The following is a 19,028-nucleotide window of genomic DNA, read 5'->3' as shown; positions in this document are numbered from 1 at the left end:
CTCCTACAGGCACTCCCCTCTAGGAAGACTTTGGTTCTGATCAAGGCTGGCACACCTACACTCCTTTGGGCTGTGTGACAAGTCATTTAGGGATGACAGGAGGGACAAGGGAGGACGCTGGGCTGAAGTCTGCCGCTACCTTATCTGATAGGAATATGCCTAGTGCTCCTCTGACTCTAGTGTCTCACAACAGAAAAGCCCAAGGTAGTTCTCCATTTTAATGTCAAGTTAAAAAAAAAATCAGATAACCATTTAAACAAGCACCTCCGACAGTGGAAGGATGTATGGCAGCATAGCCAGGAGCCTAGGGCAGGCAACTGGCACTCTGCAGGCTCAGCGGACCTTGGCTGGCATCCGGGCTACCTCACTAGCCCTGAGGGGCAGACATGATTTGCCCAGAACTTCCCAGAGCAAAATGCAGACTGGCCTGGTGGGCATAGTTGAGCCCGACACAGGTTCTTCTTGGCAAGCAATAGACAGCCCAGACTCGCAGTGGCCTGGCATGAGGTTCACAAAGCCAGGGAGCTGCCCTTGAGTGTCAGTAGCAGGCTCCAGCCATTGCTAAAGCATGAAGTAGGCTGGGTTTAGGGTCCTCGGAAGGATAAGCTATCTATCGCCCCTCAACTAAAACAGGTGGCCCCTAAAAAGGGTTCTGTGGCCTAACCTAAAGGCTCCTAAAAGGCAACAGGGGGGCCCCCCTGTATGTCTTGGACTCAAGGCAACATCGACTGGGAGCACTGTGTATAGTAGCATCAGGCCCAGGCTGGTTCAGGATGGAGTGCAAACAGGAGGGGCTGCCTCTGAGTCAGGAATCCGGTCGCTGAACTGGGATGAAGCTAGGAAGGTCAAGCCTTGGCTTCAACTCTTAAGTCTCCCCTGTCGTCCTCCATGCCATCCTCTGAGAGCAGCTGTGGCGCTGAGGGCTGCGGTCCCCTTAGGTCTCCATCCTGTAGGCTTATCGCTTGCACAGAAGTCTCCAAGGGACTCCTCAGCTCCTGGGCCTGGGCCAGGGGCTGGTGGCGACCTCGCTGGCAGTACCTCAAGCCATCCAGCCCTGCCCAGGCAAAGCAGGTGATAGACAGCACCAGGAAGTATATGAAGTAGATACGGAACTGAAAGAGAGAGAGTCTGGGTGACCGCAGGCTTTGTGCCCACCCTTGTCCCAACCCCTGCCCTACTAAGGGAATTCCACTGAGGTTCTCTATCACCCAGCCTCCAGGTGACCAGAGGACACTGAAGAGTCATAGGCTTTGCCCTGGGGTAGATCTCAAGATGGCTGGTTCTCTTCTCTCTCACAGCATGGTCAACATAAAAGGGCTACTTATAATTCCCCAAAGATTCCCCAGAGTACCCAAGCCTGTGTCTGGCGTCTGTGTGGTCCTCAAGGGCTGGTCTTTGGGCTCTAATTTCATGGAATTGACTCCCATGGCCACCAGGAGGGTTCCAGGACAATGCCCTAGGGTTTCTCCTAGGCCCTGGCCACAGTCAAGACCGGGCATAGCCTTGCCTGCAGTGCACAGCAGTGACCGACAGGGGCCCGGCAATCATGGGCCACACCCCTTCTTGAAGGACCAGGTACATTCCCTTCTAGAGAGGAATCTGGTTATTGCCAGAAGGTCCTAGAAAGTGGAGTAGCCCCAGTGGAGGCAGGTAAGCTTCCTGAAGCCCCTTGGGACCCTTTCAGAAATGATCACATTTCAAGCAAATTCAGAAACAGCCACTGGGACTTCTGTTATGAAGACAGGGTTGACATCCTTTTCCCATTCCCCTGTGTCAATCAAACTCCTGGATGCTGTGAGCCACACCCACTGGGGAAGGGTGGAGAGAAGTGTCAGCCAGCCAGACCTCAGGACCCACTAAAGGTACGGCAAGTACTAGGGTATTTCTTTTTGCTCCATGGATCTTGGAACAGAAGAAGCCTGGAGTCTGGCACAGGTAGAATGCAGCTAGAGGGAAGGCACTGCCTGACTACTTCAGTCACACCAGACACAAAGAAGGACATTTTGGGTGGGGCCAAGCAATGACCTTGCTTCTCGCCTCTAACCTCATGATGTCAGTAACAACCACCCAGGGCAACTGGACCCACCAAACACACACACACACACACACACACACACACCCCTAGAGTGATGAGGCATTCACTGCCCACTGCACTGGAGAGGAGCACCACTGGACTTAGAACTCCTACTCTACCCAGAAGGCATGCCAACCTACACAACCAGAGCTGTGAGGGCAAGGCTTCAGCACACGGCACCAGGAGACCTTTGACCTCTGCTACTGCTTCACTACATCAAAACCGATGACCTCACACCAAGGCCTGTGGACACCAAAGGCAGTCAGTAGGTACTGAAATCACGTGAGAAAATTTTTAGACCATCCACCATGAAAAGGGTCAGCATGCAGCAACAATAATCCAGAAATACAAAGAGGAGACAGCAAGAAATAAGGGATGAAAGGTAAGAGACATTTAGACCAAAGAGGGCTTGTGGAACAAGGGGAATTAACTGATCATGAGAGACCATAGCAAACAAGCCCTCCCTCTCCTCCCTTGATTTCTCTGTTCTTCTTTTTTTTGAGACATGCTCACTATGTAGCTCAGGTGGCCTTGAACTCACAATTCTCCTGTTTTAGCTCCCTGAGTGCTGGCATTAACAGCATGCCTGGCTTGTGGTTTCTAAGTTACATTTCATGGTAAAAACTGATTTGATTAACACTGTCTTATGTGATTCTGAAGGTATCCAGGCAAAATGTCAGAGCAAAAGGCCTGTCAACAATAAGAGGGCCCAGTGATAAAGTCTTCACACTACACATAACTTGGGATGCCCTTGCAGTCCCAAACATCAGATCATTACTGCCTTCTAAAGAGATGGGTAGAAGAGACTAAATTCTGGTTTCACAAATGAATCCAAGAGAAAAGCATGCAACAACCCGTGTGAATGGCTAATAGGAAAGAGGTGTGTCACGCGTTGGTGAAGATTTAGGGAAAAGGATTCTTATACCCTGCTGGTGGGATAGCAGTGGTCCCCACTGGGAATCTACAGCTCCACTTCTGGGCTCCCATCCAGAAGAAATAAAACCTACATTCACACAAACTCAAGGGAAGAATTTGAAGGATCTGAGGACTGAACACAGCCCACTGCGCTTTGGAAGTTCAGCAGCTATCCCAGGCACACTGACAGCCTACAGTAGCGATGGCACTACCTGCCCCATCTGAGGAGAAGCTCAAGGGCATGTAGGTGCACAGGAGAATGGAGCCATACCCAGGGAGAACACCTATTCCCAGGTCACAGGTGAAGGGAGTGGCTGTGGCCAAGAAAGGATCTTGTGGTGATTTGAATATGCTTGGCCCAAGGAGTGGTACTATTAGGAGGTGTGGCCTTATGGAGTGGGTGTGGCCTTGGAGTGGGCATGGCCTTGAAGTGGGTATGGCCTTGTTGGAGGGAGTCTCTGTGGGTGTGGGCTTCAAGACCCTCCTCCTGGCTGCCTTTGGATGAAGATGGAGAACTCTCAGCAACTCCAGCACCATGCCTGCCTGAATGCTGCCATGCTTCCTGCCATGATGATAATGGACTGAACCTCTGAACCTGTAAGCCAGCTCCAATTAAATGTCCTCAGTCATGGTGTCTCTTCATAGCAATGAAACCCTAAGACAGATTCCAAGGGTCCCCAAAGGGATGAAATGTTCTGGATTTTGACTGAAAAAAAAAATCAACATCCCAATTATGACACTGTGCTAAAGAAATGGGACCCTGAATCTCTCTGCATGGTTTCTTAAACTGGATGCAAATAAAACCAAACTTAAAAAAAAAAAAAACAGCAAATCCAGGCTGGCCCTTACCCACAGTCCCCAGGTTCCACCCTGGTTCTCAGTGGTCTTTGGCTCTGCTCCCATTGCCCGGACTCCTGCCCTAGCCTGTCTCCCAACTCAGGATGAGGCATGAGAGGGCAGAGCAGGAGACTGCATCTCTTTTGACTATGAACAAGACACAATGCTGGAAAGAAAACCAGCCAGAGAAACGTCAGTATACATCTTGAAATTTGACTGTACAAAGCAGGAGGAAAGGGTCGGAATACTCCTGATTCTCAGGGGACCCCTGGATATAGTCTGTGCCAATGAATAGGACCGACCAGGAACCCTCAAGAAGAGAAGTTCTCTTGTGGCCAGTCCTTTGGGAAAGAGCTGACCCAGACCCCTTCTTACTGAGCCTCCTACCCCACGCCACTGAAACACACTAGCAAGGGCAGCTGGATGTGGTGAAGCTGGATGCGGGGCAGCTGGAACAGAACACGGGCAACACAGGGCAGCACCAGTCTCTAAAGAGTCTCTTAGGCCCCACCCACTTGGCGGCCAAAGGCTGAACAAGAGGCAGCTATGGAGGGAGAAGGGGACAGAAGAGAACACAGTGTCCTTAGAAGTCAGTGACTAAAAGACAAATCACATGTTTAGTACACTATAGCTGGGGCCAATTGGGTTCCCCCGGAGGCTTCTTTGGACAGCCCCCTCCACTTTAGGAGCCCCTACTCTTTGAGGACAGACAGACTTGACTGTCCTGGGTCCAGTCTGCAGGAAGTCTGCACTGAGAGATTTGGGCAAGCTGGAGGTAAGTTCAAGCTTTACATGGCAGGACTGCACCCTCACTTCACGTGTCTCCTCAGATGCTCCCAGCCAGTTCCTACTGAGATGCTGGTCCGCTCCTGCATGCGGAAGCACCTGCTCCACCTGCCTCCTCACTGGCCCACCAGACTTAACACCAAGCTTCAATGACAGGGCTGTGCCATCTAGGAACCCTTGGCAGGTCAGCACTCCTCCATGGCACACACCAACCTGCAGGCCTATGGCCCAGGGAAACCAAAGGCTTTCACAGGTTGTCTAGGATACTGCCCAGCCTGGAGGATATCATCTCTCCTCATGGGCTGACTATCAAGTCCATACTGGTGTGGCTAGTACCTGCATCATGCTGCCCCCATCAGAGGGGTTTCTCAGATACACACAAGAAAAACTCTGGCTGTTGTGAGAAAACTGAGGGCATCCCAAGGGGGGCCGGTAGGCCAACGTTATCTGATACCAGCTCCAACCAAGGGGTTCTGCCTAGCTCCCTCCTGGACTTGAACACTTCAGACATCATCCAATCTGGGCTCAAGGCCATCAGGTCTTGACGATCACCAACAGGGATGTGACATGAAAGTTAAGGAGCTGTAACCATGTGAAGTCATTGGTCCAGGCCCAGGTGAGGACATACAAGGTCGGATGAAGGCTTCTCAGAAATGGCCGACAACTCAGCCAGCCTTGGAGGCCCAGCCAGGGCTCCAAGTCCCAAAGGGCCAACCTGGATCTGGACAGGAGCAGGGTAGAGGCACATGGATAGATAAAAGTGGCTAACTTCGGGGTTGGAGAGATGGCTCAGAGGCTAAGAGCACTGGCTATTCTTCCAGAGGTACTGAGTTCAATTCCCGACAACCACATGGTAGTTATGAAATCATTTATAATGAGATCTGGTGCCCTCTTCTGCAGATGGAATACTATATAAAGAAATATATATATATATTTTAAAATGGCTTACTTCACCACATCCATTGCCCCTAGAAACGTGAGCCTGTCCAATCGTCTTACTTCCTGCTCCAAATGTGGGCCACACTCTGCATACTCCAGGGACAATGGAGCTGCAGTCTCTGTCCCCTGACGGTGAAGCACACCAGGAGGCCCTCACCATGACCACATAATGGGCTTCCCTCCCTCAAAGACATGGCACTGAAGTGGGGTGGGGGCTTACCTGATCATGGACTTGGAGACCCAGACCCCGCTTGTCAGAGACCACAAGTGTGATACAGGTCTTAAGCGCAGTAGCTAGGAAAGTGTTGATCCCGAAGACCAATGCACAGAGCTCTTTAGATAGAGAAGACGCAATCTGAAAACTGGGAGATTTAAAAAAAATAAAATACTGTGATCAAACTCACCGTGTAGGGCAGGGGTAAGAAGACAGCCAGACATCATTAATCACAGTGCAAGAGGCAGAAGATACCAGGTCAGCTTGGTCTATAGAGTGAGATCCCATCTAATTGGACAAACATATTATCATCATCAACAACAACAACAACAAACCCAAAAAGCAAACAAACAAACCCAAGCCAGGGAGACTCCTGTATCTACCCAGGAATACAGCAAAGTATCGAGTCATACAACCAGCAGACTGAGTTAAACCACAGACACGCAACTCTAAGGTCCCCAGCCAGCACACCTGTGCATAGCACTGCCCTCCCCTCCCAGCATGCACCCACCAGCCAGTCGGAGCTGACCCAGGGCAGGAGTGGCAATCAGGACATGCCTATAGAGACTGACTCCAGAAGACTGGGAACAGGAATGCGCTCTCAACTCACAGGGCAGGGATATGTCACCAGGGGATGTGAGAAGGGAGTCCAAGAAGGAAGAAAGGCAAGTTAGGATGCCCTGGGAGGGAGGAAGGAACCAAGCTCTTCCCAGAAGAGGTAGACAGTGGGCAGGCAAAAGGTGGCACGTACCAGAAGGCAAGTGTCTGTATGTGGTGTGGGCACATGTATGTATGCTATGCACAGTGCAAATGCTAAGTACATATGGTGTATGAAACCTATGATATATAAAAATGTATGTGTATATATTTGTGTGTGTATATATACAAACACACATATGCATACATACACACATACATATATACATACACACATATATACACATACATACATACACACACACACATATATACATACACACACACATATATAAAACACACACATGTATTATATATGGCAGCATGCTGATCCATGTACATGTATGGTATAAACATGGCCTGTGTAGTGCACATGTAGTGGATGGGGTGTGTTTGTGTGTTGTCTGTCTGGTGATGTGAGCATGTGTCTGCGAGCCTATTTTTCGTTTCTTTTAGACAAGGTCTCACCATGAATCTCTGGCTGGTCTGGAACTCACAGAGATCTGCCTGCTTCTGCCTCCTGAGTTCTAGGATTAAAGGCTGTGTACCACCAGCCCAGCTCTGCGAGGATATTTGAGGCCTACCTGGCATGAGCTGAGTGTGTCCTCACATATGATAGTGTGTGTGCCCTCCATACCAGCCTGGGTGGGGTCTTGTGATGGTTTGTATATCCTTGGACCAGGGAGTGGCACCATCTGAAGGTGTGGCCTTGTTGGAATTGGTGTGACCTGGTTGGAATGGGTGTGTCACTGTGGGTGTGGGTATAAGATCCTCACCCTAGTTGCCTGGAAGTCAGTCTTCCACTAGCAGCTTTTGGATGAAGACATAGAACTCTCAGCTCCTCCTGCGCCATACCTACCTGGATACTGCCATGCTCCCACCTTGATGATAATGGACTGAACCTCTGAACCTGTAAGCCAGCCCCAATTCAATGTTGTTTTTTTTTTTTTTAATAAGACTTGCCTTGGTCATGGTGTCTGTTCACAGCAGTAAAACCCTGACTAAGACAGGTCTCAAGCAAAGTATGCTAGTATGGTCTGGAAGAGGTCACCTGCTGTCCGTGCCGGGCAGCTTTGAAGCAGTGCTCAGAGGAGCTGGGAGAGCAAGCAGGTCAAGTCCAGAAAAGGAAGCAGGGCAGGTCAAAGGCAGCAGGAGGGGGTGCAGGTTAGAAAATGGAAGGAAAGGGGGTGGGGAGATGGCTCAGCGGTTAAGAGCACTGACTGTTCTTCCAAAGGTCCTGAGTTCAATTCCCAGCAACCACATGGTGGCTCACAACCATCTGTAATGAGATCTGATGCCCTCCAAGGGGAGGAGAAGGTGGGGTACTGGTCAACTTTAGGTGGTCTATGGGACAGCAACACTATAGGGGTTCAGAAAGGACTGGCGGAGTTGGGCGAGAACTAAGACTGCAGGGGGTGCTCTGTCCTTATAGGGGTTGCGAGGCCTAGAAAAAGCAGTGTAGTGGACACAGCCAAAAGTGTCTAGACAGGTCAGGCCTCCCGCATATCTGCCTGCATTGCCTTATGCTCCCCAACAGAACCTTCCAGAAGCCCCTCCCACACCATTTCACTCACGTGGCAATGGGCACAAGGAACTGGTAGGCCCCTCGGAAAAGCACGAAGGTGACGTAGCAAACCCAGATGTCCCGGATCTGGAACATACAGAAAACCAGGCTGGCCTGGATGGCGATCACACCTGCGATGACCAGCTTGGACCACAGAGTCCAGCGGATGCTCAGGAAGCCCGCGGAGAAGGACGTGATGGCGCCTGGGAGGTAGGAGGCATTCAGTCATGGCTGAGCTCGGGCAAGCGCACTCATGGGAGAGATGGACTGCGTTAGGGTGGCTCTGGAGCATGGGCAGGGTAGGGCAAGGGATAGGGCGGTCTACATTAGTGGTCTATCCCAGGGCAAGGGGTAGGGCTGGACTACAGGCCCACTGGGGTCCAGCTGGGACCAGCAAGGGCCCTCCGGTGCATACTCAGCAGTGTGGAGGCAGCATCTACGGCGCCATTGTAGCTGAGGCTGCTGTCAGTGCTTCTCCACAGGACATGCACATAGTAGGTGATCAGGTAGTAGCCTGAAGAGTTGAAGACCCACCAGAGGCACCAGAGACGCAGCTGTGGTTGCCGGGCATTTTCCACCAGTTCACTTAGCATGCGCACCAGGAAGGAGTCCCTGCAAGTGCCCAGCATGCGATCTAGTTTCCTGGTTTCTGGCCGGTCAGGGCCCGGGTGCATCTGATCCAGCTCACAGGGCAAGGCTCCACGTGCAAGCGTACTGCGGTTGAAAAAGAGGCTCCGCTTAGGGCGCTTTAGAAAGAGGGAGAGGACCAGGCTGAAGAGGATGAAGCCCAGGGAGATGCAGTTCAGCGTATAGGTGCTTATATGTCCTACAGTGACCAGCGCCTGGCCCAACACAGAGCTGATGAAGACTCCCAGCAGAACTGCCGCCCGTGAGTAGCTGGCCATGCGCTGGTAGCGGGAGGGGTGCACCAGGGAGAATATGTAGGAGGAGTAGGCGATGCGGGCCGCCATGGTGACACTGTAGAAAACTTCCATGAGTTGCATGTGCATGACAGATGTGCCCAGCAGCAGCAACAGCCACACGCACACGAAGCTCAGGCACTGCAGGACCAGGACTGGCTTGTATCGCAGGTAGTCGGTGAGCAGGAAGACCGGGACCAGCACAGCCAGGTGGGAGTAGGGCAGCATTGGAATGATCTCATTGGTCACCTGTGGACGGGTGGGTGCTGGTTATTAAGGACACTTGGCTGCTCCCCTGACTACTTCAGAGTGAGCATGTAAGAGTCTACCTTGCTCCCTGATCGACCACGACATAAGCCTAGAAAACTATGAGATAGAGTTTCCAGCCCGAGAAACTGCAGACCCCAGGCATGTGACTCACAAGAAGCTGTCAAACTGTGGGGGTAGCCACCGTTCATTTACATGTGGACTACCTTATCCTAGGCTTTCTGACTTGCACTCATTTAAAAAAAAAAAAGATTTATTTGTTTACTATATATGTAAGTACACTGTAGCTGTCTTCAGACACACCAGAAGAGGGCATCAGATTTCATTATGGATGGTTGTGAGCCACCATGTGGTTGCTGGGATTTGAACTCAGGACCTTTGGAAGAGCAGTCGGCTGCACTCATCTTAAACCTAGGTAGAGAAGAGTACAAAGAGCAGCAGACACCAACCCAGGTTTCCTCAATCCCTATTACAGGAGGATGGAAACAGAAGTGGGCATGGGGGGAGCACAACAGACAGCTAGGGAGGACGCACAGGAGGGAGGGAAGGCCAGCAGGAGGACGAGGCCATTCCTCCAGCCCACCTCACTAGGCAGAACCGGGCATGCTGCCTGTGGAATCCAACCTTCGTGGCCTTTATTAAGGCCAGCTTCTGGTAGCCACCCTCACCTGGCTCTTGCTATGGCATAGGATGGTGGGGGGGACTGGGGGGGGGGCTTTCTGCTGCAGGGCAGGCATCAGAAGACATTGTCTCAGACTCTTCTTTACTGCCTAAGGAAGCCAAGGCCCACTAGCAGTGTGGACAGGCCAAGCCAGGTGCCTCAGGCCCCAGGGATGCTCTGTAGGGAGAGCCTCCATCCCTGTGAAGCTGTAATGTCCTCCTGACCTCTCTCCCTGGGTAGTGGACATGCTTGGAATCTCCTCTTAGGCCAAAATCAGTTTCAGCAGAGGCTCCTTTAGACCTCATTCTAGATCCAGCTAATGTACACACAGGGGAGCCAGATGGGACCTCCTGGGCTCCCAGAGACTGGGACTTCAGGTCATACTGACTCACAGCCTAGTGTGACCAACCATTCACACCCTAGTGCTAATATCTCAGCCCAACCACTAGCAACCATCAACCTGACTCTTAAAGGACCCACTGGCCCCAGAAACCAGCAGACACCACGGCCAGCCCAGTGGTGTGGAAAATTAAAGAGCCCGAACAGAGTGAACAGAGCATGGGTCAGTATAGAAGGGACATGTCAAGCCCAGATGGACTGCTGACACCCCTAGGCCAAGTGCAGGCTGCCCCAGGCCACCCACAGGCTACCTTGGGCAGCTGATGAATCAGACCTCAGAGACTGAGGCTGGGGAGGGAAGAAGGAGGGCCAATACACACAGAAGCTCCAGAGAATCAGAGAATCAAGAGAATCCTTCTTTCCTACCTAGTGACTCCTCCTGATCCTGTGCCCCACAGAGATCAAGTTTCACCCCAAATAATCCTAACAACCCTAAGCACGCAAGGTCCCCTCAAGGTCCCTTCCACAATGATCCAGCCTTGCCAGGACATTCCAAAGATCTTCAGCACCAGGGAGGACTCAGGCTGTAAACAACCTGAAGTTCCTGGCCTGCTTGACTTGATTCTAGCTCAGTTAAGGGATTGAGGGGCTGGGTGTGTGTGTGTGAGGGGGGGTGAGGGGTAGGGGTGTCTCTGTGCTTTGGGCTGTAACCTGGGTCCCACTTAGAAGGTTACTGGGGAAGAGACATCTATAAAAGGTCTCTGGAAAGTGGAGGATGTGTCAGGTAGCCAACCAGTTGGTATAAGCTCTCTTCCTGCCACCTAAGCCCAGCACTGCCCAATAATCCGCAGGCATCAGAGCATCCCAGTTGGTTGTGCAGTACAGAGCTGAGCCCTGATCCAGATGCAGGAGGGCACAGGGCAAAGGTCACACTATGAGTACAGGATCGGCTGCTCATAACAGAACAGGAGGCCTGCTCTGACACAGCAGGGCAGGGATACAGGAACCCTTGGCACGACCTGGTCCAAGAGAGCTGGGAAGGATGGCTAGACCTGAGTGGGGCGGGGCACGAGCATCAGGAAACAGCATGGTTCCCAAGAGCCACAGATGAAATGGAAAGAACCAGACAGACCTAGACCACGAGGACCTTCACCGACTCAGAACAGGGAAAGTCTCAGAAGATGGCTAACCTGGCCAGTGCCTGGCTTGCAGGGCAACGAGAAAAGCAAGCATTCTCAGGGACAGCAGCAATGCACTGGGGCTGCCAGGAGCCCCCCATCCAGGAGAGAAATGGAGGGGATTCAGTGTCCAGCTTGTGCACAGTACCTGTGACCATTGTCTCCTAGTGATAGGTAAGGCCTGGCAGACGTCTTAACCTCTGGAGTCTGTATGTGTGTGTTTGTGTGTACAAGGGTGTACAGGCGTAGGCACACGTGTGGAGGCTAAAGTATTCTTCAGGTGCTTATCTACTTGTTTCCCAAGGTAGGGTTTGTCACTGGGACCTGGGGCTCAGTGGCTAGGCTGCCTGGCAAGTGAGCCCCAGAGATCTGCTAGCCTTCACCCACCCACACCCCCCACACAGCTAGTTTTTATGTAAGTGCTGGGGCTTGACCTCGGGTCTTCGTGTACGGCTATGACATTACCGGCTGCGAATCAGAAAGGACTTTTTTTATTATTATATTATAATAGAAGTTCTATATGCAAGCTTGTTCCTGTAACAGTAATGGTGAACAGCACCCGTTCGCCAAAAGCAGAAAAGCTACAAATCAGGGTGAGAAGGAGTCACACCCTTCTTCCTTCTTTGTCCAGCCCTGTCTTATATATGGTGTGAGGTGCAAGTTCAAAAAAATAAACCGTCTCCACGTCTGCCTGGACTTAAGCTCATTAGCAGACTTTCAATAGGACCCTCTGTCCCCATGGCTGAGTAAGAAGAAAATGCCTTCAATAATCTCTTTACATAAACAGCTAAGTCCCTGCTGGAGGCAGGTGCCAAGCAAGGTGGGGCGTGGCTGGGCATGAACAAGCCGTTTGGTAGTAGAAGCTGGCACTCCTTGGGTTACATTCTTCCTCAGGCCCAAAGCAGGGACAGGTGTCCTCTCTATGGTACCCAGTGTCTCACAATCTGGCTGGGTTCATGAATCAGAGAGTCAAGGCTCTCTGTGGGCTCAGCACAGCTGGTGGAGGGTTTGGGTAGGGCCAAACACACATCCGACCCAGTCTCCCACAGCCTCAGCTGCCCATATATCAAACTCGGGAACCCCACTCCCAACCCCATGCTGCTGCTTCCCCAACCCCCTCATAGCCCAGCAACATGCCTGCTCCTTGGTGAATTTACGTTCCAGGAGAAAGGGTGTGATGAAGCTTTCCCCAGGACGCAACTGGGCCATGAAGCCGAAGAAGCAGAGATAGAACACCAGGCATCGCCAGGACTTCAGTTCGTGGTCCTGCCTGGGCTCTTCGCATGCCTGCTTTTCTGCCACCTGGCTAGTGGGCACCATGTTTCCCAGGTCCTCATGGGAACTGGCGTGCCAAGATGACACTCCACCTGGAAGGAAGGAAAAGCAGAGGGTCTGGTGTCAGCAAAGCAGCCCATAGGTAAACCACTCCTTCTCAATCTTTCAACTGAGACCCAGTGTTAGCCTTGGGAGGCTGCAGGCCCCAGGCCCAAATCTTCAACCTACTCTGAGAACTACCAGGAGCCCAATCCCTCAGACTAGGCCAGCACAGCCTCTAGGAGAACATCAAGCAAACCAGTCTCAGCCACGCAGGCCGATTAATCAAGTACTAATAAAAGTCACATTAACTAATTAGCTTACTTTATTAAATAAGTTAATAACACTTAAAATTTTAATTCAGGAGCCAGGCCGTGGAGGTGCGTGCCTTTAATCCCAGCACTCAGGAAGCAGAGGCAGGCTGATTTCTCAGTTCGAGGCCAGTTCGGCCTACAGAGTGAGAGTTCCAGGACAGCTAGGGTTACATAGAAAAACCCTGCCTCAAAAACAAACAAACAAACAAACAAACAAACAAACAAAATGAAATAATATAAAATAAAATTCCGTTTGGGAGCACCTCAGATTCATTTCAAGGGCTTGGCAGCCTGTGGGTGCTCAGGACTTAGGAACAGCTCACCTCAGGTGCTGTTGGGAGCTACTGTTCTAGTGGAATCCTAGGTGTAGAGATGACAAGAAAAGGGGCTGTGCACCAGGACACAACGTGGAGGTCAGTCAGGGTGGCTTCGAGTACAACGTATCTGACTCATAGCCTCCCCACAGCAGTGGAACGTAGCTCTAAGGGACACTAGTCACGGGAAGAGCAGTCAGAGGGACAGACAGATGAGCTGAAGAAACCGAGAGCCACCAAGGGCAAGGCAACGCAAGCTCTGAGAAGGGTTAAGGAACAGAGCAGGAGCTGACCTGAGGGACCCCACAGTCCCTTCAAGGACTCCTAGAGGAAGAGGTGGATCTGATGTTCAAATGGCTACGGATCTCCTCCCAAGGTAGGTCAGGTCCAGCCCCAGATAGCCAGCCCATGCAGCTGCTGACCCCTGACCTCACAGCATGTAGGCCCAAGGAAGTCTTGAGTATTTGTGGTGCATGTGAGAACCAAGCTTCTCAGAGTGGTTCTGTCTCATGATTCTGTCCTGGACACGGGCTGCTCTGGTCCAGGTGAGTACTGCCAGCAGTCCTCGCTAAGAGAAAGTCAGGAGCTGCACCCCCTCATCAGGACTCCAAGTTATCCGGGCTCATGGGCAAAGCCACATCTCTCTATGTTATAGGTTCATGTGCTTCGGGCTTGTGTATAAAGCATTCGTGTAGGCCAAAAGGGAGCTGTGTGCCAACTCCTGGAGCTGAGGCTGGGCATTGTATACAGGGGCTAGTGGGGCTAAGGGCATACCCCCTCCACAACAGGCTCCCCAAAATCCCCTCTGCTCCTCACTGCAGCCTGATCCAGGAAGTGTCTGCTAATCTGGGCTAAGAGTCCCCTTCAAGCCCTGAGCAAGAGGCAAAGAAAACTCCCCAGATATAAGAAGAATGGGGGGGGTCCAGATTCTCTACCCATGGACCCCACATTGAGACCAAGGGTGTTCTCAGAGTTCCCACTAAACACAGAGGTTCAAGAAAGAAAGGTGACCTGTGGGCCTTCAGTGTGTGAGCTCCTTGTAAGGACTGCCCAGGAGCCCTTCCTTTAACTCCTGCCTTTGCGACAAGAAGCAGGTTGACAGTTGGGACCTTGAAGAAGTAGGGGTTTGTGGGCTTGTTGGGAGCTGTGAGGAAGGGTGAGCCAGGGGGCATCCAGAGGTCCAGAAGGAAGGAATGTCTGGGAAGATGCTCAGGCAGCGGTGGTTCCCCCACCCACCCCCTCCCCGGAAGCCGCAGGGCCTGGGACTGGGACCCACATTCTCTCTCATGCAAGAATGGAAACAGGCATCCAGGCAGGGGGCCTGGCTGGAGAAAACACAAACACAGGCTACATCAGTTCAGCTGAACAAACTCTGAGTCCTGCTTAGCCTCATCTCAAATGTCCCCAGAGCAGCACAAACAGCCAATAAGGACACAGCACTCAGGAGGTTCACCCTGCGGCATTGACCTCTCCAGAGGGGATGAGGCAGGTGCAGGCAGACCTCAACACATATTGCTAAGGCTGGCCAGGTTGGGCAATTGCCCAAACTAAAGCAGCCCCCAGGCTAGGTGGTGTCCAGGAATATAGCTAAATCTAGGATTCTGTGCCTACTATAGGCTTAGGTGGCCCTCATCTGAGAGGTCACCCCCAGAGATAACAGGAGCAACTTTACTTGGTGTCTCTTAGAATCCAGGGATAGTAGACGTTATCAGACACCAGTACAGAATAAACTCTGTATTACTCCATATGTATAGCTCACAGACTCCCGAGGCTGCTACACCCACGGCACTATACGTTTATACCATGGAGAGAGTTCATCAGGGCCCTCCTTCTCAGGGGTCTGTAAGATGATCTGGCTCTGGTCCTTCAACAGGTACCGTACCATGGCTGAAGAGACCATTTGAAGAACTCCTGGAGCCCGCTAGGATTATCAGGCTGTTCTACCCTAACTAGTGCTAAAAAAAACAAAACAAAACGGTAAGTGGCTAGGTTAAATGCTCAAGGCCCAGGAAATAGACTCTGAGGTTCTGAAAACTCCATCCACCCACACGCCCGTCCTACACTCAAGTCTGTTCAAGGGAGCTGTCCTACATCACAAGATGTTCTGCAATCTCAAGTGACAAGAGCCAGGAGCCTAGACCAAGTCCCTGGGCTTCTCTGCTCAGACCATGTGACTGATGAGGATCCCGGCATGTGCTCACAGGGGACACATGGGCACCTTCTAGTCTCTGGGGAACCACGTACCAAGTCATCTCCCCCACCCAGCTCACGCTTTCCACTTAAACACCCGTTCAACAGAAAAACCTAGATGCCTGGGGACTAGGAATTAGGGACTGGCTCTTGGTAAAGCCACAAGTGCCTGGGACCTGCCTCTGGCTCTTCCCTCATCTAAGCTAGGAGGTACTGCCTGGGTCTGAAGTAAGCCCAGGGCCCTCATGCCTAGGAGGTAGAAACAGGAACAGTCAGGCCCTCTGGCCTTCTCCAGCTGCCGCTCTGCTCAAACTTGAAACGTTTCCCGAACTGCCTTCCCCAGTTCCAGAGCCGCAGGCTCGGCTCTGCCACCCTCCCACAGGACTTGCTAATAGCATGGGAAGGACTAGGGGTTGAGAGCTTAGAAGCACAAACTTCCCAGAGCTTCTAGGTCTGGAGTAGTGACTACTGGGCAGGCCACAGGCCAGCCAGAGGAAAAGCTGCTATTCAGAATAGTGGCCAGGGAGTCCAGGGTCCAAGTCAAAAAAACAGGGGCCCAAACTCTTGTTTGCACGGGGCAGGTGGTCTCAGCCTGGATTCTCTAGGCTGTTACCTAGGCAGAGACTGCCTGGGGCAGTTTATGACACTCTATTGGAGGTAACATCACTGCCACATAGTTAGTGTCCAGCTCTGACACAATACCCTCCTTCTCTAGCTCAGAGCCCAGGCTGCTCTTCCTAACAAAGTTAAGTTCAGCTCTCTTCAGCCAAAAGAAAGATGAGGGGGAATCCTGTTCTCTACAGTTGGAACTGAGTATGGAAGGAAGCTCATGGCTTGCAGCCCTCACAGTGGACCCGGACTCCATATGCCCTGAGCATCGTGTGGCTTAACTTGCAACCTCTTCCAGGCAACTGAAAGAAATCCTTGGCAGCCCAGGTGGGTTGTGGTGTCAGGGGAGGGGCACTACACAGTCCTTTCTGACCAGCCTAGCACCAGTGTGAGAGATGGGGGTACGGGTGGAGATGGGTAAGAAGTGTGGAATACAACTGTTCACAAACTTCTTTCCAAGGCCCACTTTCGTTTTATCTTGAAACAGGAAGGTTCCTTTTGTATAAGGGGAAAACAAACACCAATGCCCTCTCCCATTGTGGTGGCTGAGTGTTGACTGTATCTTTGCCACAGGCTCAAATGCCCAGAATCAATCTCTTTCCTCAGCCCCAGTGCCTTGTTGGAAGGCACACATCCGGCTCCCTAGCCCGGAGAATGCATGAGGCTATGTAAAGTCAGAGGCTCTGTGCCCTGCTGAGTCCATCTGAGCTGCTCCCAGAGTTCTGAAGTCTCACTGGGAGGAGGCTACTTCTTAACAGTCAGGCAAGCAACTCTAAGGATTTAGTCTATCCTCTCCACTGAGAGAAGGCCCACAACCATCTTCTAGCCCGCTGAGATTCCGACCAGCATCGTGAAGACAGGGAAGTTAGGATGGGCACACTCACAGGGTGAGGAGTCACGTGAATATGGTTTATTCCTAGGCTATTAACCAAGACTACTATCCCTGTCACAGAGATGCTGGAAGTACAGAAAAGACTGGCTATTACAGGCAGCTGTACAAGCTGCAGATTCCACCTTGTTCCAAAGGGAAGTTGTTAACAGTTGTCAGGGTGCCTACAACCTCTGAGCTAAACAATGAGCCTTGGAGGCGCGCCACGTCCAGGGCGTGGGCAGTGGGGTTTCCTTGCAGGCAACACGTGCTCTAAAGTCGCTGGGGCAGGCGCACGTGGTGATTCCTGACCTGAGGAAGATACTTTGAAAGCAAAAGAACTCCTTTCCAGAGGAATGACAAGGAGAGAAATGGCGCTCAAAGGTCCCACTAGGCAGCCTGGGGATTTACCCTCCCGACGGTTCTGCAACCATGAGCCCAGGATGCCGGCCAGCACTCAAGACTCTTGCCCCGGGGCTCGTACCGCTGAGGTCCTCACCTATACTCTGTATTCACACAAGGACCCTGACACCCCACAGATACTAGCCCGTGTCCCACAATTACCCTACTGCCCCTATGCACCCCAAAGACTTCTGCTTGTCTTCCACCCAGCAGACCCCGCATGCGCCTTCCGCACGCTACAAACCCTGCCCGGAGCTTTGTAGTCACGCCAAGGACTCCGCGGTCCTCTGTAGTGGAGAATTCAGCCCGCTTTCGTCTTCAGGACACCGGAAGGAACAGAACCGTACCTTGCACTACCCCGTGGCTCCCCAGGCACGCATAGAATGGATTCCTAGCTCTGCGTCCCACAGGCCTGTAGCTGGTTCAGCCAGTAGCCGGCGTTCTAGCTCGAGCACACGCAGACTACAACACCCAAAAACCCGCGCGTAGGCTCAAGGGCCGCATGGAGAGGCGTGGTTACCTGACTGACCACGCCCCGAAGGAGTGACCAATGTGGTAGACAGGAGGCGCAGCCGCAGAACTTCCAGGAGGCGGGGCAAACACCTGGCTACACCCGCAGCTACTTCCACAGGGGGTTCATGCACGCGCCCTCCACACTTGGAGATTAGCTACCGCGTGGGTCATGTGGTTCCCTGAGGAGCGGACGACCGGTGGCGCATCTGCTAGCCTGTGCCCTAAGACCCTACATCTCTAGACTCCAGGCCCCCTTCAGTACGTTCGCCCACTGTTCCGGCTCCTGTGCTTCCTCCTCAAGCCGACCCTCTCTGTCCGCCTCTCCATTAAGTCCCTTCTTCCCCGCCCCCTTCCATCCCGTCTCCTCTTCACCCAACCCCTGGGCCCCGCAGCCCGCCTGAGCCCCTTTACGAGCCCCCTACCCGTCCAGCGCTGGACCGGGTCTCAGCTCGCAGCAGATTGCCTGATCTGATCGAGCACAGAGGTGACCGCCCGGCCTAAGACCAAGGCCCCTCCCCGGGTCCGCCCCTGACCCCTGCTGGCCTGCAGAAGTCTGCGCTGGCTCTGTCCGGCTCCTCTTGAGACGAGCGCCCCGCGACCACCTGCTAAAGCATTCATTCCAAGCACCAAGGCATTGGCCGCTGCACCAGCTGTGCACGCCCCTCGTTTGGGTATCAGCGCTTCTTTAGGTTCCAAGGGCACCGACAGATTGCTCTGGGCTATGCATGGAGAGCCCCTACACACACACAGACATACACACAACCTTACTCACCTTGTATCAACCTACTTGACTGTTAACAGGGACAGAAGTCTGGCCTAAGCGTTTTTAGGCCCCACCCCACCCTCCTTCACCACCAATCCCCCAATCTTCCAAACTCTCACCCCAGCAGGGATGTTCAGCTGATGCTCAGCAGGTGGGAGGCTGCTAGCAGCCTGAGGTGGGTTGGGAAAGGGCGGGGCTCCCTGAAGCCAGCCTCTTTCCTCCTGATGGGTTTTGGCGGAGTACTTGCGAGGGCAGGGTCACTCACTGCCTTAGCTGCCCTGGAAGACAGACCCAGAGAAACCATGCACTTTAGGAGCAAAGTAGAACGAATGGGGAGGGTCATGGGTCCAA

The 19,028-nt window shown here is 52.5% G+C and overlaps 1 protein-coding gene across 5 annotated transcripts; it reads right to left on the bottom strand.

The window, feature by feature from the left end:
• Positions 1–204: 204 nt before the first annotated feature.
• On the bottom strand, positions 205–18,744 carry Slc19a1 (solute carrier family 19 member 1). Of its 5 annotated transcripts, none has more exons than XM_029482480.2 (6): positions 18,687–18,744; positions 12,528–12,757; positions 8,441–9,194; positions 8,036–8,228; positions 5,772–5,913; positions 205–1,112 (listed from the first exon to the last, which is right to left on the bottom strand). In XM_029482480.2, exons 2-6 carry the CDS (start codon positions 12,708–12,710, stop codon positions 846–848), a joined length of 1,539 nt encoding a protein of 512 aa, XP_029338340.1. In that variant the 5' UTR covers positions 12,711–12,757; positions 18,687–18,744; the 3' UTR covers positions 205–845. The 5 variants fall into 5 exon arrangements, with proteins under 5 accessions (XP_029338340.1, XP_021030578.1, XP_029338339.1 ...); XM_021174919.3 differs by lacking the exon at positions 18,687–18,744 and adding an exon at positions 18,337–18,403; XM_029482479.2 differs by lacking the exon at positions 18,687–18,744 and adding an exon at positions 17,922–18,196.
• Between the last annotated feature and the right edge of the window lie 284 nt (positions 18,745–19,028).

Source organism: Mus caroli, unplaced genomic scaffold (genome assembly GCF_978045245.1).
Source record: "Mus caroli unplaced genomic scaffold, Mus_caroli_1 scaffold_9, whole genome shotgun sequence".
NCBI classification, from domain to species: Eukaryota; Metazoa; Chordata; class Mammalia; order Rodentia; family Muridae; genus Mus; species Mus caroli.
Note: the sequence above shows the minus strand (reverse complement) of the source record. Positions and strands in the feature narration are given on the sequence as shown.

Excerpts from the sequence above, each read along its gene's own strand:
- Slc19a1 (XM_029482480.2), bottom strand. The coding sequence starts at position 12,710 with ATGGTGCCCACTAGCCAGGTGGCAGAAAAGCAGGCATGCGAAGAGCCC. Across the intron at positions 5,914-8,035 it reads TTCCTTGTGCCCATTGCCAC|TTTTCAGATTGCGTCTTCTC; the intron begins GTGAGTGAAATG and ends TAAATCTCCCAG. Across the intron at positions 1,113-5,771 it reads GTCTCCAAGTCCATGATCAG|TTCCGTATCTACTTCATATA; the intron begins GTAAGCCCCCAC and ends TCTCTCTTTCAG.